This window comes from Delphinus delphis, chromosome 20 (genome assembly GCF_949987515.2).
Source record: "Delphinus delphis chromosome 20, mDelDel1.2, whole genome shotgun sequence".
NCBI lineage: Eukaryota > Metazoa > Chordata > Mammalia > Artiodactyla > Delphinidae > Delphinus > Delphinus delphis.
In genome coordinates, this window is record NC_082702.1 from 18375494 (window position 1) to 18401763 (window position 26270).

Below are 26270 nucleotides of genomic sequence, written 5' to 3' on the forward strand. Positions count from 1 at the left end.
CTTGCTCTCTCCCAAGCTGCCGCCCCCAGTCCCGCACGTCGGGAGGACAAGGGGGAGCCCAGTCCCACACCGGGTCTCCGCAGACGCCGCGAGGGCCGGATTCGCGCCCCCACCCTGAGCGACGCAGCGGGGCGGCCCGCGGGCTTTCGGTCTTCGCGGCACATTCAGCCGAACGCCGCCACGCAAGGGCGCAGCGCCACCCGCCCGCCGGACAGTCCGGGGCCGCCGACGGAGCCTCGCGCCCGTGCGTCCCCTCGCGCTGCCCGCGGCCCGAAACGCAGCCACAGACCTGCGGCCTCAGCCGTCCTCGCGCGCGGCTCCGGACCGGGAACGGGGGCAGCCGCCCGGCCGGCCGGGGTCGCAGAGGGCCGTGGGGGCGGGGCCGCACTACGGCCAGCAACGCGCCGCGCGGAAAGCTAAAACCCAGCAGCCGCGGAGCTTTGTGCTGCACCTTGGAAATGGGGGGCTGGGGGGAGTCACCGCCCCGGGGAGGGGGCGCGCCGGGGAGGCTGGGCCACTGAGGCCGCGCCTATAGGTCCCGGGAGCCGTCCGTCAGCACGGGCCACCTCCCCCTCTCGGGGCGCCCCGCCCCGTCTCGTGCGGCGCCGGCCGGAAGGAAGCGGCGCACTTCCGGCCGCCGGGCTGTAGTGTTGGCTGAGTTCCGCTCCGTTCCGCTATGTCCCGCGGCTCCCGGCACCCCTCGAAGAACATTGGACCCCCGTCACCGACCGAGGAGCCCGAGGCCACCTTCGCCTACGCAGACTCCCGCCACCCCCAGGCCAGAGCGAGCGGCGCTGCTCGGGGGAAGAGGGCCGGGATGCGAATAAGGGTGGCCTCAAGTCGAACCCCGGGTGGGGAGGGTGAGACGGGCTGGGGGCCGCGAAAAACTCTTTCTTGCGCCGGTGCCCTCCTGTCTCCTGTGCTGGTGGATGTGGAGGGGTCAGTAAGGGCCCGGTGGACGGAAGCAGTCCGACCACTCGGACATCTCCCAGCTAACCGCGTTGCCAAGGCCTGGCGCGCCCCCTTCTCGGGTCTTGGCAACACCCCCAGGCCCCAACTGCCGGTGATCTGTGTTTGGAAGTCTTTTACCGACTGCCAGTGAGGTACTTTCGCATCTCCAAAGACGCGCCTCTTTTTGGCGAGGGGGGCAGGGCGCGCTGTCTTCTTCCAAATTTTGTGTAGAATACGTTCCTCTGTCTTCTTAGGCTCCTGTGTTACTCTGTCTCCAAACTAGAGTGTAAGCCTTTTCGGAGGGCAGTTGCTGTGTTGTATACGTGGATATCTTTCTTAATCACACTTTGATGAACAGTAGGTAAAGCCTTTTGTTAGCAGATTCTCCGAGCACATGTTAATTGATTTTTATTAAGGAATGGTCCTCTGGGTCTTCCACCTGTGAAGAGGACTGCTCGTCTGTCTAATTCCAGGAATTACTTCAGCCAGGTGCCTTTCCTTGTTTCCACTGTTTGATATTTTCCTCCTCCTTTGTGTGTCTGTTGCTGTTAATAACAGACACACATTCTGTGTCAATGGGTTGAGGTATCTGCTGGTGGTTTTAATAAAAATAAATGTCAGCTGTTTTTTCAGGTGGCATTTGTCATGTTTTAACATGATTGTTGGTGTCTTTTTTTCATGTTATGGACTTGAGAACAGGGACTGTATATTTATAATCTTTCTCTTTCGCCTTAAGATGCTTTACATAAGATACATTTGTGTGTTTAATAAATACATATGTGAATTGATTCCTCCTTAAGTAGAATTCCCCCTCTCCTCCCCACCTTATTATGTAGGGTTTTTTCTTAAACTGTCTTGCGCACTGGGGAAAAAAATGTCTGTTGTGAAACATGCGTCCCTTGAGTAAAGGAAATAGTACTTGTTAGCAGCTGCTTGTTTTCATATGAAATGGCTTTACTAAGCAAAATAACGCTTTGAGAGCAATAGACATCCACTGCTGAGGGTAAGTCTTGGTAATAAATAAGTTAATTAAGAATGAATTCATTCTGATACAGCAACCATGGGGGTGATGGGTAATGAGCGGTAGACTTTTGCCCCTATTGACCTCTGGTCATGGGCTGTGACTGCAGAGGTCTACAGGAATACTTGTTTGCATTGTGTTTTGAAACCCAGTGGGATCTGGCTTTTCCTCTGTTGGGGCCAGCAGTAGTTAAGTTGTGCTGGAACAGTTCAGCTCAAAAGTATGGCCTGGAAACCTGTGGCATCACTATCAACATCATAAGGGAGCTTGTTGGAAATTATCGGGTTCTAGACATACCTACCGAATCATAATCTGTAGGGGTCAGGGACAAATAATTGGTTTTAAGAAGTTCTCCATGTGGGTCTGTGTTCAGCAAAGTTTGAGAGCCATAGCAGGACCTTGCTACTCAAAATATTGTCTGTGGACCATCTGTGTTGGCATCACCTAGGACCTTAGAAATGTCGGCTCTCCGGCTCTCCCCAAGGCCTACTGAATCAGAATCTGCATTTTAATGTAATCTCCAGGTTATTTGTATGTACGTCACACTTTGAGAAGCACTGCACGCGAAGTCATTAATGTCTTCTTATGGGAAGTCACATCCTTCCCATAAAAGCATCTTGCGTTGGACCAAGGGAGAGAGCTCTCCTTCTCCATTGGCTTTTTCCTGTCTGATGTACGATGTTTGTTCAGTTTTCAGTAGTTTGGCTTAGTAGTATGAACACTCTGGATCACTCTTCCCTTCTGTGGCAATAGACTCTCCCAGTATTCCTCCTCTCTACCTTTCTGGCATTCCTTTTCAGTCTCATGTAAACTCTTCCTCTCTGGCTCATGGCTCCAATTTCCAGTGATATTCTGATCACTTGTAAGTGTTTATGTCCAGGCATAGCTCCTGACAGCCAGGTCCCATACATGTAGTGCCTATTGGAAATTTCCATGTGTGCAGAGCACTCAAACTCAACTCGTTAAAAATTAAACTTTTTCTAATCCCCAAACCTACTTTTCATCCCATGTGCCCCCTTTTCCTAATTGCTGTCAATAACTTAGGAGCCAAACTTGATTCCTCCCTGTTGTGTAGCCCATATATCCAGTCAAACACTGAGTCCCATTGGGTTTATTCCTAAATATCTCAGGACTTGCCCAACTTTTCCCCATCTCCATTGCCACTACTGTAATCCAAGGCACAGTTTTTTGTCTGCATCATTTCAACAGTCTGCTAACCGATTGCCTTACCACCATTCCTGCCCTTTGGCCTTGTCCACTCAGTCCACCCTCCATATAAAAAACATACTGATCTTACTAAGATATAAGTCTTTCGGTGGCTTACTGGCTTTATATAAAAAGCTCCTTAACAAGCTTGAAAGTACTGCTGTGAGTCAGGCTCCATTTACCTCTCCAGCCTCATCCCTACTTCCTATTCATAAATTTCCAAGTTTTTATAAGTGCCTGACTTAACTACTATTCAGCCTTTAAATTTCAGCTTAAATGATCCTTGCTGCTTGATATTTATATACTCCCCTCTCACTGAATCATAGCTTTTCTGTGTGATGCATAGAATACGGTGGAAGTGACAGTGTGGGACTTCTGAGGCCAGGTCATAAAGACATCCTAGTTTTAGCCTTATCCTCTCTTGGATTGCGCACTTATGGGGGATGCCAGCCACCATGTTGTGAGGACACTCAGACATCGTGTAGAGAAGGCCACATGGGCGGCACCTGGCCTCTGGCCAACAACCAGCCTGCCATGTGAGTGAGCCACCTAGGAGGAAGATCTGCCAGCTCCATGTCATCCATGCCACTCCCAAATATCTCATGCACAGATACGGTAAGAATAATAAATGTTTATATTTGTTTTAAAGCCACTAAGTTTAGGGGTAATTTTGTTATACAATGATGGGTATTCAATATAGTAGTCATCCTCTGTATGGATGTATCATCATTTATTTAATACTGCCCTCTAATTGGACATTTAGATTGTTTCCAGCTTTACCCTGTTACATGCAGTGCATAGAGAATATCCTTATATTTATGTAATTCTTTAGGATATATTTCTAGAAATAGAATTGCTAGAATTTAAATTAGGATAAACATTGGCAAACTACATTACAAAAGGTTAAAAATTGTATTAATTTACACTTCCACCAATGTGCATTACGGGGCTTATTTCAGTGTCCTTGTCAACAATGGATATTTTTAATCTTTGCCAATCTTAGGCGACAAATGATATATCATTTTAAATGTATTAGGTGGAGGTAATATCAGGACATTATTGGCTGTTTGTATTTCTTTTTCTGTGATTTATGTTTTCATGTTCTTTGGCCAATCATCGATTTAATCTTTATATAAAGGGATTAGTTATAGATTATGGATTTTAACATTTTTTTTTGGCCGCACCGCGTGGCATGTGGGATCTTAGTTCCCTGACCAGTGATCGAACCTGTGCTCCGTGCAATGGAAGTGCGTAGTCTTAACCATTGGACCACCAGGGAAGTCCCTGGATATTAACTTTCTGTTGTATACCTTGCAGGTATTTCTCAGTGTTGTGTACTTCATATAGTGTGTTTCGCTTTGCATTGGTTTTCCATTTTCTGTTATCAAGTCTATCATCTTCCCTTTATAAAAGCTTCTGGGTTTTTCCAACATACTTAGGAAAACCTTTACCATCCCAAGATTGTAAAATTTTAAAAATACTTTTTCCTAGTTTTAAAAAATATTGCACCTTTTTAATATGAAGAGAGAGATCTGACAATTTTTTTTCTAATTGGAGAATCAGTTGTTTCACCATCATTCTTACCTTACTGATTTGAATTATCTGCATCACATACTAATTCTAGTACGTATATGGCCTATTTGTAAACTCATTTATTGTGTTTAAATGATTTTTAAAAAGAACTAGTTTGCAACAGTTCTACATACTGTATTTCTTTTAAACACATGTTCTGGCAAGTTTTGCATATTTTCTTGCTCATATAAACTTTATAATCTTTTACCAGTTTCCAAAAAAGAATCCATGGAGATTATTTTACTGGAATTGTATAAAAGGTAAAGAAGTCTTTGAGAGAAATGAGATCTTTACAATACTGAGTATTCTTTTACAGAAACACATATTCAGTTGAAGACAGTTTGGCCCACTTACACATATTTTTGCAACAGTAGTTTCATGCAATCTTATTTTGCCACCTCGTCCACAGGGTTGGTTTTTCAAGTGTCTTAATAAAAGTCAGAGCAGTAGTCTCCAAACTTTTTGATCTCAAAACTTCATCAATCAAAAATGTTTGTCCTCTCTGTGTGTGAACGTGTGCACGTATATGTGTGTGTATACATACATATATATACACATTATGTATTGCAATATATGGAAATCCTAATATGTTCTTCCTACATCCCATGGGTTGTTTTATACACTCCTTGCGTATGACCCATGTCAGAGACCTCAGAGATCAGCCGTGTCTACGGCATTCTTCCGAGCCTAGTTTGACACTCTTGGTCTTAGGCAACCCATGCTGAGTCCTGGAGATCAGCTTTCTCAGTGCTCACAGATCATTCCAGAGTTGCACAGGAATCAGCATTACACCTGAGTCCTTCCCCATACCCCCTCCCCCACCCCGCCTTTAAAATACTTGCCTCCTTCCCTGGGAAGATTCTTAAGAAAAGGTATTATGTAATATTGTTAGTTACTTTTTCTCTCTTCCTTTGATCAACTTCGTATTAACTAGATTTGTAATGGTTTAGAAGAATGAAATTTATAGGCAGATTAGCATAGGTGTATAATTATCCAAGGACTCTATTAAATAAAGTTAACAAAATATTTAAACATTGTCAAGGTTGGTTCATTTTCTTCAACACCTGGTACTCTTCTTCCCTCTACTTGTCTGCTGTTTCCACCTACGCCTTTCTTTTCCATTTCCATGGTTAGAATAACTATTGTATGTTTTTGAATAAGGACACGAATAGTCAGGTTATCCAGTTAAAGCAGATGATGGTGCTTTATCACATAATAAGCTTTTGGCGAAGTGTGATGATTCTTAGATGTTGGCTCTTCTAGTCCACAAACCAGCCTTGGCTGGTCTTTCCAATTTGTTCCCTTGGACTGCTCTAATGTCATTCCCTGCAAAACAGGTATATACAACAGGTGTCTAAAAACCCTAGAAATAGACATTTCCTACTAACAGATGCCAAGGTGTACAGTCTGGCTTGGGATTTTTTTTTTTTGGTAGGACGAAGTAGGACTTTCAGCCAGAAATGTATGTGTTTCTAATACCCTCAAATTCAGATATTTTATCATGCCTTAAATTATGGCTAATCTAGCACTGGGTTGGATTTTCACTAACACTTAACCACGTGCTGTCCCCAGATCTTCCTGAGTCCACCCATGGATGTTAATAAACTAGCCTGAAGGACTTACGCTTAGGAATTCACAGGCTTCATTGCATCTCACCAGGCCTGAAAGCTGCTAGGACTCAAACGACCCCAATAGTTGTGTGGAGATTGGAGTAGGTAGGCTCTGTCCTTTTGTGCTCCCCACATGATGGAGGAACGAATACAGCTACCTCTGAGAGGTTTTTAATCACAGTCTCTTGATGGCTTTACATTTTTTTCAGTCAAGATACCAGGAAACAAAGTTTGTTTCCTCTCACAACTGTCACCAACCAGTTCATTTATATGAGCATACGTTCTCCGTGGTGATATTACCCCCTCCGCCCCCAACAGGGAGAAAATTGGCTCTTGGGGGTTGGAAAAAACCTTATTCTTTTAATGTATAAAGTGCAGATATACAGTATATCTTAGGTATTCAAATTTCATGGAGGGGGGTGATCAGGAAAAGTCTAAAAAAAAGTTCCTTAGGGACGTGATAATGAAAAAAAGGTTGAAACGCTGATACAGATTAAGTTTTGGTGGTTGGAACACCGGCCAAATTCTAGAGTTTAACTTTTCTCTTGTATTTTCACTATGCGTAAGTGTATGTGTGTGTGTTGGAGGCGTGGGGGGAGACTGGAAATAATGTTAAGTTACATCAGTGGATAGTGGTTAAACGCAAATGCTGGTTTGGATTTTATCTTTGCCCGTTCTGCCGTTTTCCGACCTGGTCATAAGTCTCCTCGGTGAAACTAGCAGAGCTACATCCCAGGCCCACAGGACAGCACCCCATATGAAGAGGCTGGCTTTAGGGCTGGACTGCAGGTATGCTTCAGAATTAGGATTGCTCTGCACCCGAGTCCTGCAGGTGAAACAGTCCTTGTGCGATGGTTAGAAGACTGAGTTCCGTGTGAGAGCTTTGCATGGTCAGAGCCAGGCCATTTCTCACCGTTTCCAAGAACTGTTACCTTTCCCTAATGGTCCAGTGCATGGCACTCAATCCTGTATAGTTAGCGGCTGATTATACTGAGCGTATACAATTTGAAATACCATTCTCTCTCCTTGGGCCTAAGTTTTGCCAATGCTGCCCGCTCATCAGCTGATTTAGGGAAAGGGCCATTTTCACATAGTCCTTAATGGCGGTTTATAGGTGTGAGAGAATGATTATATGAACTTAATGTGATGGTAACAGGGTAATGTTCTGACACTTTCTCCCAGGCTGTTGTCTTTTTAGATGTGACATGAATTGTATACAATATTCTAGGTACCAGGTTTGTCTTCTTTGGGTATATTTTAAGAGATACGATATTTTGTTGCGAGTATCCTTCCTCAAAACACAAAGCAGTATGGCTCTTAGAGTCCTTTCCAAGGCTGTAACACGTAGCTTTGATACCATGATTTATAAGGGCGTTTAATGCGTCCCTGCCCCCAGCACACACAGTGAGTGCTCAAACCATGATAGGAACCACTGTTTGAGCTCACAGATGGCCAGGCCTTTTATACACATGGTTGCTGATCTTCACAACAACCCTACAAGGTTTAAGTATTACCATCTGTTTTACTGATGCAGAAACTGAGGCTCAAAAAAAGGTTGAATGCCTTACTCAAGGTCACATGGCTTCGAACCAACACCATCCAGAACTGTCAGAACTCAACTAGGTATCTTACAGACGATCTTCTCATTTAGTCCACATAACTCTCTGAGGTTGGTATTATAAAATCAATTTCACATTTCAGAAAATAGAAGACATAACTGAACATACAAGAGGTTCAAAAAGGTAAAGCCAAACTATATTTCAAACCAGCTGAGGTAGCAAAATACCCACTCAGTGTGCAGCTGGCAGGCCGTCCACCACCCATGTCCTCCCCTTGCTTCAGATGGGACACAGTGACCGCTTTCCCGTTAGGAAGATCCACACTTTTTTCCTGTGATTACAAAGTGAGTTTTAAAAAGTGTCACATAGTACACTGGAGCCTCTTTATCAGCATTTGCACACGGAGCACAGGGGTGCTCCAGCTGGGCACAGATTCTGAAGGGCCTCATTTTTAGTTTTTTAACCTACAGGGTGATACCCTGCATGGATTCCAATCTTAGCATTATGGAAAGGCACGACCTCACCAGTTGTATTCTCATGCTTCATATGGAGAAGGGCTTGGAAAATGAAGATAACTTGGAAACCGCTGGTTTCCTACAATTATTTAATTATTCCAGCATAACTATTTTTTGTAGAATGTGAGCTGTAGAGATCAGAAATAAATACAGCTTATGATCTGAACTGTATCCTGCTGTACTTTTTCTCACTAGCCTGAAACAGAATTTTCTAACACCTTTTGTGGTTGGAAATACTAAGTTTAAACGGGATTGCAGATATAAACAAAGAAGAGCAAGATGTAGATTGATGTGTCTGTTTCAGTAAAATGCAGCCACATTATTGCTGAAGTATGGATACTAAAATTAATAAAATGACAAGTAGAAAAAACCCAGAAATCTGGAGATGTGCACTAAGCCTTTAAATAACATCAGGTACTAATAAAAGACCTGAAAAATGAATAACTTGTTTTATTTTGTTGAGGGTCTCTTCAGGTCATAATTTTCTATTGTGTACATATTTAAGATGACATACTTTATTAATAACTCAACATTTTACAATTACTGATACCAGTGGCAATGACATGGACAATTATTCTTAATTTTTCCTTTTAACAGAGGATAAAGCTGAGAAATTAGAAAGATAAAATAGGTCTATTTTATCAGCTCATGGTCAAGGATTCATTATTTTCTGATTTGTGTAAATATAACTCCGTCCACCTAACACATCATGTCCTTTTCAAGCCAAGGCCCCATCTACGTCAGCATTATCATGGAAGTACCTGTCTTACATTCAGTTTTGCAAACTGTTCCTGAATGGTGCCTTTACTCTCTGGATTAAGTGACACAACTGGTGTAAACGTGGTTGAGTTAGGAAACAAAACAACACCAACATCTTATGATTTTGTTCTATAATGGTAAGAATTTATATTAGATGCCTAAAATTAAACTTTTAATTCAAAGGAAGATCTACTAGAATCAACTTTCGCAAGGCAAACAATTTAAACAGGAATTACTCATATTGGGAAAAAAAAATCGATAAAAACCAAGTATGTCATAATCTTACAAACACTTTATGGTCTAAATGAGAAAACTGGATGCAGTATATTAATGTACCACCAGAAAAATGAGGTCTACAGTCCCCCAACACAACACACAAACCAGATTTTGCTGCACATCTAGGACTCTGGAAATGGTTTAAGCACCTTACAGTCATTTGAATTCTAAGATATAAACCAAAACATACTATCTATTGTATGGCATCAATTAAAAACAGAAACTCACTCTGAGAATTTATAGGGCCAAAAATGTTCATTTTACATCTTTGCTGCTTGATTCGGAAGAATCTATGTAGGCGAATACTGTGACTTTTTCTTAATCTGCCAATTTAGTCAACAGTTCTACATCAAAGCCAACTACAACCGCCACCCAACCCCAGAATCTGATTTTAGACTCAGACAAGTTATTCATTATAAAGAGGTGTGTCTAAGACTTTTCTTTATATCCTGGATTATGCAAGTCAATGGTCACCGCAGTTGAGTGGATTAGCTGCCACGGTTACCTCCCAACCGCAGTTAGATATGCCGGTGGCATGACCACATCACAGAAAGGGTGAAGCAGAGAGGGTACCATCAGCACCATAAGGTTGTCAGGAGGAAAACAATACTTTTTAAAAGCGGCATTATTTATTATTTAATTATGTTGTTATTTTAAACAAATTGTGTTTGGCTTTAAGTAGTGGAGATGTTGAAATAGGTTAAGTCATAAATTATGGGTAGGGCTGTAGAAGAACAGGAGACGAAATAATATATTTATAAAATAATGCTATATAAGGCTTTCTTTATAAGAAGCTTTTTTTTCCTGGGAGCTTTAAAGCACAGATCATACCATTGTTCTAGGTCACAGGTCAGCAAACTCTATCAAACGATTTACTATTAAGCAGATAGTAAATAGTTTGGGCTTTGTGGTGCATACAGTCTTTGTAACAACTTCTCAGTGCTGCTGTTGTACCTCAAAAATAGCCATATACAGTATGTAAATGACTGGGTGTGGCTGTGTTCCAATAAAACTATTTACAAAAATGGATGGCAGGCCAGATTTGAAACAAGGGCTGTCAGTTTACTAATCCTTCTTCTATACCACCACTGTCCAACAGAAATACGATGTGAGCCACATATGCAATTTAAAATTTTATAGTAGCTACACAGAAAACCAGGTGAAATTAATTTTAATATTATTTAACCCAAAATATCCCAAATATCATTTCAACAACCAATATAAAATACATTAATGCGATACTTTTTTAAAAAATGATGTCTTCAGAACTGTTGTATATTATACACTTAGCATCCTAGTCATATTGCAAGTGCTCAACAGCCGCATGTGGCTGGTGGCTACCAAACTGCACATGTTCTGGATCTTTCATGCTGAGATTTCTACAACTGTCCAGAGGTTAGTGACGGTTTTGGGATTTGGCTCTTAAAAGATAGGACATAATTATGTTGCCCCTGGGGAGACAGGACAAGGGATTAAAGCTTTTGGGGAGAAATATTTGGCCTCAGACACTCGCAGCCGAGGTAGCCCAGGATTCTAGGGCACAAATGTGTAACTAGACCAATGATACAGTCAGATGATGTTAGCTTCACTTGCCAATGCAACGGATCAATGCAAGTGCAAAATGCTAACTGCCGTTAAGAGAGCTACTTTAGCAGTTTGAATACATCAGAATTTAAAGCGTATAAGGATGTGACTTGGAAGATAAAGTGAAGAACTGTGTAGCAAGGAGAAAAACTACAAAATTAGATTGAATTTTTAAAAAAAATTTTTTTATTTATTTATTTTTGACTGTGTTGGGTCTTCATTGCTGTGCGTGGGCTTTCTCCAGTTGCAGTGAGCGGGGGCTACTCTTCGTTGTGGTTTGTGGGCTTCTCATAGCAGTGGCTTCTCTTGCTGTGGAGCACGGGCTCTAGGCGCGGGCTCAGTAGTTGTGGCTCGTTGGCTCTAGAGTGCAGGTTCAGTAGTTGTGGCACGTGGGCTTAGTTGCTCTGAGGCACGTGGGATCTTCCCGGACCAGGGGTTGAACCCATGTCCCCTGCATTGGCAGGTGGATTCGTAACCACTGCGCCACCAGGAGAGTTCCTAGATTGAATTTTTTAAAAGATTAAAACAATCTAAATGCTTTTTCAATTACCTTTGTGTAACAGAGTTTAATGCTAGTCATCAATAGTTTAACATGTTACCAAAGGGTAATCATAAGCCTTAGTTTAAGCCTGGGGAAGTTCTTCATTATTTAAATCCAAATTTCTAAGTGATTAAATCAACACTTCCAAAATAAGAATGGATATAACTTTTTGTTAATAAAACTTAGAGGCAAGTGTTTTTAACAAAAAATTTATTACCAAAATACAATATTAAAGTCAATACATGACAAACTTCTGTAAAGCAAAATAAATTATTCTAACATTGTACAGTATTTCCAAAGGTAGTTAAAGTAGCGCTAAGACCTTGCTTCACTGTTTGTTGAACAGATAAACTGTTCTACCATGAAAATAATCCTAGAGTTTTAGGCATTAAGGCATGCAGCTTGATGTGCAGGATAATTTTACAAAATGCAAATCATCCTATTTTAATAAGATACAGTGTCAGAATTAACTGTAGTCTTTACATGTCAGTGTTCCAGAAATTTTTAGACTTTGGCTATAGAAGCAATGCCATAGTGTTACACAATACTTATTTCTTAAAAAAATACATGTATTCATGTCCATGAATATCAAACTCAAATCTCTATTAAATATATTTTATAGAATATTACTTAGAGCACCTTGCTGTACAATAAAAAAAGATTAAATAAGTGTCTATGAAAACTAAAAATACAATAAGTCTCAAAAGAGAAGCCTGCTTGTCTTTGTCAAGCCAAGTACACTGCAGGAAGATACAATGTAAACATAGGTGCCCACCATTTGCTTTGTGAGAAAAGACAAAGAAAATAATAACAAAGCCACTGATAGCTACCTCAAATAGATGAAAGATCTAGAATAAAGGCTTCAGTCAGTGTCACTACACTGCACTGGCTGGACACAGAACTTGAAGTCTACAGGTCAAGTGGAATATAGGCATAGTACTGTTAGAACACTGGGGATACCAACCATATTCTGGATTATTAGAGAAAGAGAGAAAATGATAGAGCCCTGAAAAAGTATTATTTATAATGATCAGAATGCATCATCTTCCCCCTCCCCACCTTTGCCTTATCCAGTAAGTGTTTTAAAAACTATTTTCACTGTCAAATCTTAGAATTGTAAGTGTTCAGAGGGGAAAACAAATACTGAGCATTACATGGCAAAAGATCTAGTACCAGTAAATGTTATTCCTATAAAGGAATTCTTGCTGATTATTTTAATATCTATTCTATAATTAAAATGGCATATTTAGTCTTCATCGTATTCAATTGTTCTTAGTGGGGAGGGTTAACTTAAGGCTTGCCTCAAAACCATAATGGGAAGGTACACAACATCCTTGGTATATGGTTCCTCCTATAGGCCAAGAGAAAGCTTTTGAAGATATTTTAGGCTGGGAGCAGATGAATATTTAAAGACTTTTGAACTTCTGGGTTAATTTTTTCCCGTGAGCTAGGGAAATTTTAAATTCATGATTCCAAATGGCAAATTTAACAGTCAATGGAAGTAGTTTAAGGAAATGAAGAAAGTTAATTTAAAAATACACTGTTGAAATTTTGGGAATGTTTTTTGGTTACTAGTATTTTCCAAATGATTATATAAAATTAAAGCCAAGGAAAATTTATAAAACAAAAACTCTTCTAAGGTTGTTAATTTTCAGAATAATAGATTTTTATAAAGAAACATTGAGTCAGAGCTACCAGTAATGAAAAAACTAAGTGGGAACAATATAGTTAATAATGGAACCATTTAAAAGTTTATTTTTGAATTTGAAATGAAATATAACTTTTAATTCTGAAAACAGGAGAAAATGAGAAAACCCACTGCATGTGGATTTGCGGAATATAGTTTAGTATATATGAATTCATTTTCTCTTTTAAAAACCAGATACCAGAAATGGATTAACTTTCACAAATAAACTAAAGCTACGTAAATTAAAGAGTTGCAAAGTTACAATCAACTCTGTTTGTTCAAATATCATCATCAAATTAGATTTTAAAAAGCAAATCAACAAAACAAAACAAAACAAAAACACGCAAATCAGACAGTATTTCAGGTTACCTGGCCCCCCTTAAATAGTTCCTAATGCTATCTGAAAAACGTTAATTCATTCGATTCATACCTGGACTTTGGGAAGAGAATTCTTTTCCTAAAATGTGTCTACAGAGTATCCTATTCAAGAAATTCTGTTTTCGATGTTTTCTAAGCTTTATGAGAGGCACAGCCTCAGCTCTAGAAGATGTTAGAGTCAAGTTCATAAAGAGCACCGTGAAGACGGTGCACCACGCGGTGCACCGGCCGCCTTTTGACTTGTAGGCAGAACTGACATTAACAGAACAATGCATACGTAAATGATCAGAACTACAAAAGCAAACCCCAAAAACCCTGCTCTCTTCACTCTTTGAAATACACTGTAATACAAATGTGTAATTAATGAGAAGATTACATCTATTTGATGGCAAGTTTTAGTTGGCTTCCCATGTGTCCTATTGCACACCAATAAAATACAATTTCCTGGATAGGAGAAACCCAAATAGTTTTTGTTTGTTATTAAACGTTTTATAAACAACCTGAATTTTTACTACATTTTAGCCACATTTGGTTGTATCTCTTATGCTAAGTATAACTAAATAGAAAGCTCCAGGAAGTAAAATCTCAATAGTAGTACTCATTTTAAGGGGCTTTTGAATTTCATTCCTCTTCCCACAAATGATTTTTATTTAACAGTTCAACCTACTTCCCAAGGTCTGATAAGCAAATGCAATTTTTCCTACTTTGTTGTTTTTAGACAACAAGCTTGGTCTAGTTTAGAAGAGTGGATAAGAAGGCCTATGTAACTATTGAGAAGCTGCAGTGTTCCATCAACACTCTGAAAAGAACCTCTGAGAAGTGCACTGTGCTCAACCAGTCACCATTTTTATGAACCTTGAGATTTGGTTTGAGGCTGGTGGGAATTCACCTCTTTCCTCCTTTGCCCACAAGACAGTCACTGTAAATTTAAGACAATAATTTCCTTTGTAAACGCCTGTTTACAATCTAGATTTGGATTTAGAGGTCTCTCTTCTTTTTTCTTTCTAAAGAGTAAAGTAATATATCTCAGATTGAGTATATGATTTGTTCCTATCAATCTGGCTAAAGATTTAGGTTGATCATCTCAAAGCCCTGTAATGATCTTTTCCTTCCTTTGTTGATACCAAAAAGCCCTCAGACACGTGCCTCCCATTTCTCACAAAAGGGTTGTCATTCATGTCAAAATTGAGAATGAAGAAAATTAAGCTCTGCTTAAGATTGTGACACTTTCATAACAGTAAGTTTTAGAATAGTTCCTGGAAAGCCCTTTCTTAACTCTTTTGCTTGCATTTCTACACTATAACAAGCTTTTAATAATAAATACACTTAAACTAACAGGTAACAGAGGGTTATTATAAGAGTACATCTTTGCTGCCTCAACCCACTTCTCCTCACTCAAAATGCTTAAATATTATCACCCCTTATCCATTTGGAATTCCTTTTATTACATTACAAATTTCGTTCCAAAGTCACACCTGTCATTTCTTCAAAAATCACACCAACTATTTCTTCTGTGCCTAGTAAGTTACTGGACAGCACAAAGGGCAAACTGTGGTTTAAAGGATTCCTCTTCTGCTGTTTTCCTCTTCTGCTGTTTTCCTCTTCAGATAACTATTCCACCTAATTTGTGTTTAGAGTTGTGTTGTGGTCCTTATTTAGGATGATGTTTACAATTTCACCCTCATGCTCCTTCATATGATCCAAAAGATTTTCTTTGCTGGTAGACTCAAAACCACAAATACAACAACAGAAGAGTAAAACGCAATACTCCACGCCAGGAGGGGCCAGACTGGAGTTTTTTTCTAAACTATATGAGGTATTACTTGTAGGGTTTAGTTTCTCATTCTCGTTGGTACCTACGACTTCACTGGGAGCCTGGGAAATCAGCTCTGAGGATGACACCAAATTTTCTGAACTTCCAGTGAGAGAATCGGCTCCTTCTTCACTGCTGTTTAACACAGTCTTTCCGGAGGATTTCCCCTGAACTCTTAAAAACAAAAGAAAACACATCAAACCTTGAGTTGGTTATAATGCAGACTAGTAGACTTAATCCTAACTTTATATATAATGCATATATAATTATAAACAATAACCTATTTATATATAACAGTAAGATCAAATACCTGCCACTTTGTGAAATTGCATCATTAATAGCCTTGTTTACTTGTTCATAGTTATAATTTTGGTCACTGGCATGCTTCCACATATGAGACTTCAAAGAAGGAGGATGGCTGCATACATACCCACACAAAGAGCATCTGAAAGATAGATATGAAGTAAATCAGATGATCCCATATCATTTTTAGTAATTACAATGATTCTGTAACAATTATTAAATTTATTCTCCTGAAGACTTATTAGATATCACATTTCACTGAATCTAAGATGCCACTGATTATAAGAGACATACTGATTTCAGAGGCTAAAATGTCCCAGGGTGGATATCTCAGCATCAATGAAATAAAGTATTTTACATTATAAAGAATTTATAAGAATCAGGACAACATCCCAAATTACTTTAGCTATTACAGTATTTGGAAAGACTTCTAATATAGTAATATGAAAAATCTTTGCTCTATATTATTTAACAACACCCACATACACAAATACACAAAATCAGTACTCTATACCGCTCTATTTCTTAAGAAAGCAGGAAAGAATTAAGTAATTTTCAACATGAACTCTGTGCTTACTTACAGATTCACAGAAAATGTAAGTAGTCCTGAAATGCTTCAACAATTTAGATTTCATAAGTAAAACAAATAATTAATAATCTTAAAGTTTCTATTCAAAATAATAGTTGTTTCACATAATTGGGTATCCTTTGTAAAATCTGAACTGAATGAAGTAGTTAAAAAAAAGTAACGGACTATTTTTCAGAGCATGTTTAAGGTTTACTCACTCTCTCCCCTGCATACAGTTCCTCCTATTATTAACATCTTGCATCAGTGTGGAATATTTGTTACACTCGATGAAACAATATTGATATATTATTAACTAGAGTCCACAGTTTACATTAAGGGCTCACTGTGTTGTACACTTCTATGTATGTTAATAAATGCATTATGCCATGAATCTATCATTATAATATCATGCTGAATAATTTCCCAACCCTAAATATCCTCTGTGCTCCACCTATTCATCCCTCTCTTCCCCCAATCCCTGGGAATCACTGATTCTTTTACTGTCTCCATAGTTTTGCCTTTTCTAGAATGTCACATAATAGTTGGAATCATACAGTATATATAGCCTTTTCAGACTGGTTTCTTTCCCTTTTCCATTCACATTTAAAGTTCCTCCATGTCTTTTCATGGCTTGAGAGCTCTTTTTTCTCCCTCCTATCGCTAATTAATATTACATTGTATGTATGTACTGGTTTGTTTATCCATTTCTCTACTGAAGGACATCTTCTAGCTGCTTCTAAGTTTTGGCAATTATGAATAAAGCTTCTATTAAACATTTATGTGTGGTTTTCGTGTGAGTGTAAGTTTTCATCATTTAGGTAAATACATAAGAGCAGAATTATGTTTATCTTTTTAGGAAAATGAAAACGTACTTTTAAAAAGACATTTTTATTAAATATTTAATTACAAACTTAACAAAAATCAGGTAACTTACCTGAACTCTTCTTCACAACAAGACAGTCAGCAGAGGGGTAAAAGAACCATTTTGGGATATGCCAGAGAATTCTGTTCTTTTGTTTGTTTGTTTGTTTTGGTGGGGGTGGGGGGCACACCGCGAAGCATATGGGATCTTAGTTCCCCCGCCAGGGATTGAACCTGTGCCCCCTGCAGTGGAAGCATGGAGTCTTCACTGCTGGACGTCACAAAAGTCCCAGAACATTCTGTTCTTAGCAAGGTCTATTCTCAGGAGAAATCATTTAACCAGAGCCTAACCTACTGGAGTTTTATCAGAGCATATCTGACTGGAGGGAAGGAAATACCCAACTCCAGCCCACTCCAGCTATCTTGTCTACCAAGGGTTGGGGAGGGAGGGGATTGCAAAGTACAGTTCACAGCCCAGAGACACAGGCTTACTAAAAAACTGAGACCTAGTTATGGACTACAGAACATTTCCTCTCCCCCCACTTTTAACAACCACATTTCTAAAGGCCTATCTACAGCAGTACCTTTTACCCAGTACACCATGCCTGACTATCAAGAAAAAATTACAAGACATACTGAAAGGCAAAAACCAAAGCTGAAGAGACACAGCAAGCAAAGAAACAAGAGTCAGATATAGCAGGATGATGGAATTATCAGACTGGTGATTTAAAACAATTGCAATTAATATCCTAAGAACTCCAATGAATAAAATACACAGCCTGGGAAAACAGATGAGCAATGAAAGCAGAGAGATGGAAATTCTAAGAAAGAACCAAAAAGAAATCAAAAGAGACCAGAACCAAAAAGAGATAAAAAATACATAACAGAAATGAAGAGTGCCTATCATGGGGCCTGTTAGTGAACTGGATACATCTGAGGAAAGAATCTCTAAGCTTGAGGATATCTCAATAGATAGAAACCTCCAAGACTAGAAAGCAAACAAAAAAAACGACTGGAAAAAACAGAAAAGAATATACAACCAAAAAAGGGACAATTACAAAAGGTGTAATCTATGTGTAATGGGAATACTAGAAGAAGAGAGAAAGGAACAGAAGAAATACTTTAAACAATAATGACTAGATTCCACATGCAGGACACAATTAAGAGTCTGCACGCTGCAACAAGGAGCCCGCATGCTGCAACTAACACCTGGCACAACCAAATAAATAAATACATAAATAAAACAGCAGAAATAAAGACCACCTCAAACAAAAATTGAAATTTGTTGCTAATAGATCTGTCTTGTAAGTAATGTTAAAGAAGTTCTTTAGAGAGAAGGTAAATGATATAGATCAAGAAACTAGGGGACTTCCTTGGTGGCGCAGTGGTTAAGAATCCGCCTGCCAATGCAGGGGACATGGGTTTGATCTCTGGTCCAGGAAGATCCCACATGCCACAGAGCAACTAAGCCCGTGAGCCACAACTACTGAAGCCCGAACACCTCCAGCCCATGCTCGGCAACGGAGAAGCCACTGCAACGAGAAGCCCACATACTGCAACGAAGAGCGGCCCCCACTCGCACAACTAGTGAAGGTCCGCACGCAGCAATGAAGACCCAACGCAGCCAAAAATAAATAAACAAATTAATTAATTAAAAAAAAAGAAACTTGGATCCACACAAAGGAAAAACATCAGATAAGGTATAAGAAGAATAAAATAAAAGCTTTTATTTATATTTATTAATACAGTTTATTTTAACATCTTTATTGGAGTATAATTGTTTTACAATGGTATGTTAGTTTTTGCTTTATACCAAAGTGAATCAGCTATACATATACATATATGCCTGGATCTCTTCCCTCTTGCATCTCCCTCCCTTCCACCCTCCCTATCCCACCCCTCTAGGTGGTCACAAAGCACGGAGCTGATCTCCCTGTGCTATGTGGCTGCTTCGCACTAGCTATCTATTTTACATTTGGTAGTGTATATATGTCCATGCCACTCTCTCACTTTGTCCCAGCTTACCCTTCCCCCTCCCCGTGTCCTCAAGTCCATTCTCTAGTAGGTCTGCATCTTTACTGCCATCCTGGCCCTAGGTTCTTCATGACCATTATTTATTTATTTCTTAAAGATTCCATATATATGTGTTAGCATATGGTCTTTGTTTTTCTCTTTCGGACTTACTTCACTTTGTAAGACAGACTCTAGGTCCATCCACCTCACTACAAATAACGCAATTTCGTTTCTTTTTATGACTAATATTCCACTGCATATATGTGCCACATCTTCTTTATCCATTCATCTGTCGATGGACACTTAGGCTGGTTCCATGTCCTGACTATTGTAAACAGAGCTGCAATGAACACTGTGGTACATGACTCTTTTTGAATTATGGTTTGCTCAGGGTATATGTCCAGTAGTGGGATTGCTGGGTCATACGGTAATTCTATTTTTAGTTTTTTAAGGAACCTCCATACTGTTCTCCATAGTGGCTGTATCAATTTACATTCCCACCAACACTGCAAGAGGGTGCCTTTTTCTCTACACCCTCTCCAGCATTTACTGTTTGTAGACTTTTTGATGATGGCCATTCTGACTGGTGTGAGGTGATACCTCAATGTAGTTTTGATTTGCATTTCTCTGATGATTAGTGATGTTGAGCATTCTTTCATGTGTTTGTTGGCAATGTGTATATCTTCTCTGGAGAAATGTCTGTTTCAGTCTTCTGCCCATTTGTTTGACTGGGTTGTTTGTTTTTGTGATGTTGAGTTGCACGAGCTGCTTGTAAATTTTGGAGATTAATCCCTTGTCAGTTGCTTCATTTGCAAATATTTTCTCCCATTCTGAGGGTTGTCTTTTTGTCTTGCTTATAGTTTTCTTTGCTGTGCAAAAACTTTGAAGTTTCATTAGGTCCCATTTGTTTATTTTTGTTTTTATTTCCATTTCTCTAAGAGGTGGGTCAAGAAGGATCTTGCTGTGATTTATGTCATAGGGTGTTCTGCCTATATTTTCCTCTAAGAGTTTGATAGTGTCTGGCCTTACCTTTAGGTCTTTAATCCAGTTTGAGTTTATTTTTGTGTATGGTGTTAGGGAGTGTTCTAATTTCATTCTTTCACATGTAGCTGTCCAGTTTTCCCAGCACCACTTATTAAAGAGGCTGTCTTTTCTCCATTGTATATTCTTGCCTCCTTTATCAAAGATAAGGTGACCATATGTGCATGGGTTTATCTCTGGGCTTTCTATCCTCTTCCATTGATCTATATTTCTGTTTTGGTGCCAGTACCATACTGTCTCGATTACTGTAGCTTTGTAGTATAGTCTGAAGTCAGGGAGCCTGATTCCTCCAGCTCCATTTTTCTTTCTCAAGATTGCTTTGGCAATTCAGGATCTTTTGTGTTTCCATACAAATTGTGAATTTTTTTGTCCTAGTTCTGTGAATAATGCCAGTGGTAGTCTGAGAGGGACTGCATTGAATCTGTAGATTAATTTGGGTAGTATAGTCATTTTCACAATGTTGATTCTTCCAATCCAAGATCATGGTATACCTCTCCACCTACTGGTATCATCTTTAATTTCTTTCATCAGTGTCTTATAGTTTTCTGCATACAGGTCTTTTGTCTCCTTTGGTAGGTTTATTCCTAGGTATTTCATTCTTTTTGTTGCAGTGGTAAATGGGAGTGTTTCCTTAATTTCACTTTCAGATTTTTCATCATTAGTGTATAGGAATGCAAGAGATTACTGTGCATTAATTTTGTATCCTGCTACTTTACCAAATGCACTGATTAGCTCTAGTAGTTTTCTGGTAGCATCTTTAGGATTGTCTATGTATAGTATCATGTCATCTGCAAACGGTGACTGCTTTACTTCTTTTCTGATTTGCATTGCTTTTATTTCTTTTTCTCCTCTGCCTGCTGTGGCTAAAACTTCCAAAACAATGTTGAATAACAGTGGTGAGAGTGGGCAACCTTGTCTTGTTCCTTATCTTAGTGGAAATGGTTTCAGTTTTTCACCACTGAGGACAATGTTGGCTATGGGTTTATCGTATATGGCATTTATTATGCTGAGGTAAGTTCCCTCTATGCCTACTCTCTGGAGGGTTTTTATCATAAACGGGTGTTGAATTTTGTCGGAAGCTTTTTCTGCATCTATTGAGATGATTATATGGTTTTTATTCTTCAATTTGTTAATATGGTGTATCACATTGATTGATTTGAGTATACTGAAGAATTCTTGCATTCTTGGGATAAACCCCACTTGATCATGGTGTAGGGTCCTTTTAATGTGCTGTTGGATTCTCTTTGCTAGTATTGTTGAGGATTTTTGCATCTATGTTCATCAGTGATATTGGCCTGTAGTTTTCTTTCTTTGTGACATCTTTGTCTGGTTTTGCTATCAGGGTGATGGTGGCCTCGTAGAATGAGTTTGGGAGTGTTCCTCCCTCTGCTGTATTTTGGAAGAGTTTGAGAAGGATAGGTGTGAGCTCTTCTCTAAATGTTTGATAGAATTCGCCTGTGAAGCCATCTGGTCCCGGGCTTCGGTTTGTTGGAAGATTTTTAATCACAGTTTCAATTTCAGTGCTTGTGATTGGTCTGTTTATATTTTCTATTTCTTCCTGATTCAGTCTTGGAAGGTTGTGCTTTTCTAAGAATTTGTCCATTTCTTCTAGGTTGTCCATTTTATTGGCATATAGTTGCTTGTAGTAATCTCTCATGATCCTTTGTATTTCTGCAGTGTCAGTTTTTACTTCTCCATTTTCATTTCTAATTCTATTGATTTGAGTCTTCTCCCTTTTTTTCTTGCTGAGTCTGGCTAACGGTTTATCAATTTTGTTTATCTTCTCAAAGAACCAGCGTTTAGTTTTATTGATCTTTGCTATTGTTTCCTTCATTTCTTTTTCATTTATTTCTGATCTGATATTTATGATTTCTTTCCTTCTGCTAACTTTGGGTTTTTTTTTGTTCTTCTTTCTCTAATTGCTTTAGGTGTAAGGATAGGTTGTTTATTTGAGATGTTTCTTGTTTTTTAAGGTAGGATTGTATTGCTGTAAACTTCCCTCTTAGGACTGCTTTTGCTGCATCCCATAGGTTTTGGGTTGTTGTGTCTCCATTGTCATTTGTTTATAGGTATTTTTTGATTTCCTCTTTGATCTCTTCAGTGATCTCTTGGTTATTACGTAGTGTATTATTTAGCCTCCGTGTATCTGTATTGTTTGTATTGTTTACAGATTTTTCTCCTGTAATTGATATCCAGTCTCATAGCATTGTGACCGGAAAAGATACTTGATACGATTTCAATTTTCTTAAATTTACCAAGGCTTGATTTGTGACCCAAGATATGATCTATCTTGGAGAATGTTCCACGAGCACTTGAGAAGAAAGTATATTCTGTTGTTTTTGGATTGAATGTCCTATAAATATTAATTAAGTCCATCTTGTTTAATGTATCATTTAAAGCTTGTGTTTCCTTATTTACTTTCATTTTGGATGATCTGTCCATTGGTGAAAGTGGGCTGTTAGAGTCCCCTACTACTGACTGTGTTACTGTCGATTTCCCCTTTTATGGCTCTTAGCATTTGCCTTATGTATTGAGGTGCTCCTATGTTGGGTGCATAAATGTTTACAATTGTTGTATCTTCTTCATGGATTGATCCCTTGATCATTATGTAGTGTCCTTCTTTGTCTCCTGTAATAGTCTTTGTTTTAAAGTCTATTTTGTCTGATATGAGAAGTGCTCCTCCAGCTTTCTTTTTTTTTTGCGGTTCACGGGCCTCTCACTGTTGTGGCCTCTCCCATTGCAGAGCACAGGCTACAGACGCGCAGGCTTAGAGGCCATGGCTCACGGGCCTAGCCGCTCCGCGGCCTGTGGGATCTTCCCGGACCGGGCCACGAACCTCTGTCCCCTGCATTGGCAGGCGGACTCTCAACCACTGCGTCACCAGGGAAGCCCCTCCAGCTTTGATTTCCATTTGCATGGAATATCTTTTTCCATCTCCTCACTTTCAGTCTGCATGTTTCCCTAGGTCTGAAGTGGGTCTCTTGTAGACAGCATATATACGGGTCTTGTTTTTGTATCCATTCAGCCAGTCTGTGTCTTTTGGCTGGAGCATTTAATCCATTTACATTTAAGCTAATTATCAATATGTATGTTCCTATTACCATTTTCTTAATTGTTTTGGGTTTGTTATTGTAGGTCTTTTCCTTCTCTTGTGTTTCCTACCTAGAGAAGTTCCTTTAGTATTTGCTGTAAAGTTGGTTTGGTGGTGCTGAATTCTTAGCTTTGGTTGTCTGTAAAGGTTTTCATTTCTCCGTCAAATCTAAATGAGATCCTTGCTGGGTAGAATAATCTTGGTTGTAAGTTTTTTTCCCTTTCATCACTTTAAATATGTTCTGCCACTCCCTTCTAGCTTGCAGAGTTTCTGCTGAAAGATCAGCTGTTAACCTTATGGGGATTCCCTTGTATGTTATTTGTTGTTTTTCCCTTGCTGCTTTTAATATTTTTTTCTTTGTGTTTAATTTTTGATAGTTTGACTAATATGTGTCTTGGCGTGTTTCTCCTTGGATTTATCCTGTATGGGACTCTGTGCTTCCTGGACTTGATTAACTATTTCCTTTCCCATATTAAGGAAGTTTTCAACTATAATCTCTTCAAATATTTTCTCAGTCCCTTTCTTCTCTTCTTTTTCTGGGACCCCTATAATTCAAATGTTGGTGCATTTAATGTTGTCCCAGAGGTGTCTGAGACTGTCCTCAGTTCTTTTCATTCTTTTTTCCTTATTCTGCTCTGCAGTAGTTATTTCCACTATTTTATCTTCCAGGTCACTTATCCATTCTTCTGCCTCAGTTATTCTGCTACTAATGCCTTCTAGAGAATTTTTAATTTAATTTATTGCGCTGTTCATCATTGTTTGTTTGCTCTTTAGTTCTTCTAGGTCCTAGTTAAACGTTTCTTGTATTTTCTCCATTGTATTGCCAAGATTTTGGATCATCTTTACTATCATTATTCTGAATTCTTTTTGAGGTAGACTATTTCCTCTTCATTTGTTAGGTCTGGTGGGTTTTTACCTTGCTCCTTCATCTGCTGTGTGTTTCTCCATCTTCTCATTTTGCTTAACTTACTGTGTTTGGGGTCTCCTTTTCGCAGGCTTCAGGTTCGTAGTTCCCGTTGTTTTTGGAGTCTGCCCCCAGTGGCTAAGGTTGGTTCAGTGGGTTGTGTAGGCTTCCTGGTGGAAGGGACTAGTGCCTGTGTTCTGGTGGATGAGGCTGGATCTTGTCTTTCTGGTGGGCAGGTCTGTGTCTGGTGGTGTGTTTTGGGGTGTCTGTAACCTTATTATGATTTTAGGGAACCTCTCTGCTAATGGGTGGGGCTGTGTTCCTGTCTTGCTGGTTGTTTGGCATAAGGTATCCAGCACTGTAGCTTGCTGGTCGCTGAGTGGAGCTGGGTCTTGGCATTGAGATGGAGATCTCTGGGAGATTTTCGCCGGCTGACATCATGTGGAGCTGGGACGTCTCTGGTGGACCAATGTCCTGAACTTGGCTCTCCTGCCTCAGAGGCACAGCCCTGACACCTGGCCGGAGCACCAAGACCCTGTCATTCACACGGCTCAGAATAAAAGGGAGAAAAAAAAGACAGAATAAAATAAAATAAAATAGTTATTAAAATAAAAAATAATTAAAAATTTAAAAATAAGAAAAATGAAAGAAAGAGGAGAGCAACCAAACCAAAAAACAAATTCACCAATGATAACAAGCAGTAAAAAGTATAAAACAAACAAACAAAAAAACTGGACAGATAGAACCGTACGATAAATGGTAAAAGCAAAGCTATACAGACAAAATCACATACAGAAGCATACACATACACACTCACAAAAAGAGAAAAAGGGAAAAAAAAAATATATCATTGCTCCCAAAGTCCACTGCCTCAATTTGGGATGATTCGTTGTCTATTCAGGTATTCCACAGATGCCGGGTATATCAAATTGATTGTGGAGATTTAATCCGCTGCTCCTGAGGCTGCTGGGAGAGATTTCCCTTTCTCTTCTTTGTTCGCACAGCTCCTGGGGTTCCGCTTTCGATTTGGCCCCGTCTCTGTGTGTAGGTCACCTGAGGGCATCTGTTCCCGCTCAGAGAGGATGGGGTTAAAGGAGCAGCTGATTTGGGGGCTCTGGCTCACTCAGGCTGGGGGGAGAGAGGGGTATGGAGTACGGGGCGAGCCTGTGGCAGCAGAGGCCAGCCTGACATTGCAACAGCCTGAGGCACCAGGTGTTCTCCTGGGGAAGTTGTCCCTGGATCATGGGACCCTGGCAGCAGCAGGCTGCAACAGCCTCCCGGGAGGGGAGGTGTGGATAGTGACCTGTGCTTGCACGCAGGCTTCTTGGTGGCTGCAGCGGCAGCTTTACTGTCTCATGCCCGTCTCTGGGGTCCGCGCTGATAGCCACAGCTCGCCCCCGTCTCGAGCTCGTTTAAGTGGCGCTCCTAATCCCCTCTCGTCGCGCACCAGGAAACAAAGAGGCAAGAAAGTCTCTTGCCTCTTCGACAGCTCCAGACCTTTTCCCAGACTCCCTTCTGGCTAGCTGTGGCGCACCAGCCCCCTTCAGGCTGTGTTCACGCAGCCAATCCCAGTCCTCTCCCTGGGATCCGACCTCTGAAGCCGGAGCCTCAGCTCACAGCCCCCACCCGTCCTGGCGGGTGAGCAGACAAGCCTCTCGGGCTGGTGAGAGCTGGCCGGCACTGATCCTCTGTGTGGGAATGTTTCTGCTTTGCCCTCCGCACCCGTTGCTGTGCTCTCCTCCGTGGCTCTGAAGCTTCCTGCGTCCACCACCCACAGTCTCTGCCTGCGAAGGGGATTCCTAGTGTGTGGAAACCTTTCCTCCTTCACAGCTCCCTCACACTGGTGCAGGTCCCATCCCTATTCTTTTGTCTCTGTTTTTTCCTTTTCCTTTTACTCTACCCAGGTACGTGGGGAATTTCTTGCCTTTTGGGAGGTCTGAGGTCGTCTGCCAGTGTTCAGTAGGTGTTCTCTAGGGGTTGTTCCACATGTAGATGTATTTCTGATGTATTTGTGGGG

General features: G+C 40.1%; 2 protein-coding genes across 4 annotated transcripts in view; both read right to left on the reverse strand.

The window, feature by feature from the left end:
* Nucleotides 1-440, reverse strand: part of DPY19L3 (dpy-19 like C-mannosyltransferase 3) — a 73626-nt gene extending 73186 nt beyond the window's left edge. Inside the window, exon 1 of the mRNA XM_059999869.1 lies at nucleotides 290-440. The gene's annotated coding sequence lies outside the window, so the exon portion shown is untranslated. The remainder of the gene's footprint in view (nucleotides 1-289) is intronic.
* A 10821-nt stretch (nucleotides 441-11261) lies between these two features.
* ZNF507 (zinc finger protein 507) overlaps nucleotides 11262-26270 on the reverse strand; it is a 47595-nt gene continuing 32586 nt past the window's right edge. For 2 of the 3 annotated variants that reach the window (XM_059999583.1, XM_059999582.1), the window contains 2 exons: nucleotides 15783-15917; nucleotides 11262-15646 (listed from right to left, as the gene is read on the reverse strand). In XM_059999583.1, coding sequence (XP_059855566.1) covers nucleotides 15280-15646; nucleotides 15783-15917 — 502 coding nt within the window. In that variant the 3' untranslated portion in view covers nucleotides 11262-15279. The remainder of the gene's footprint in view (nucleotides 15647-15782; nucleotides 15918-26270) is intronic. The other variant, XR_009517520.1, reaches the window with a different exon arrangement.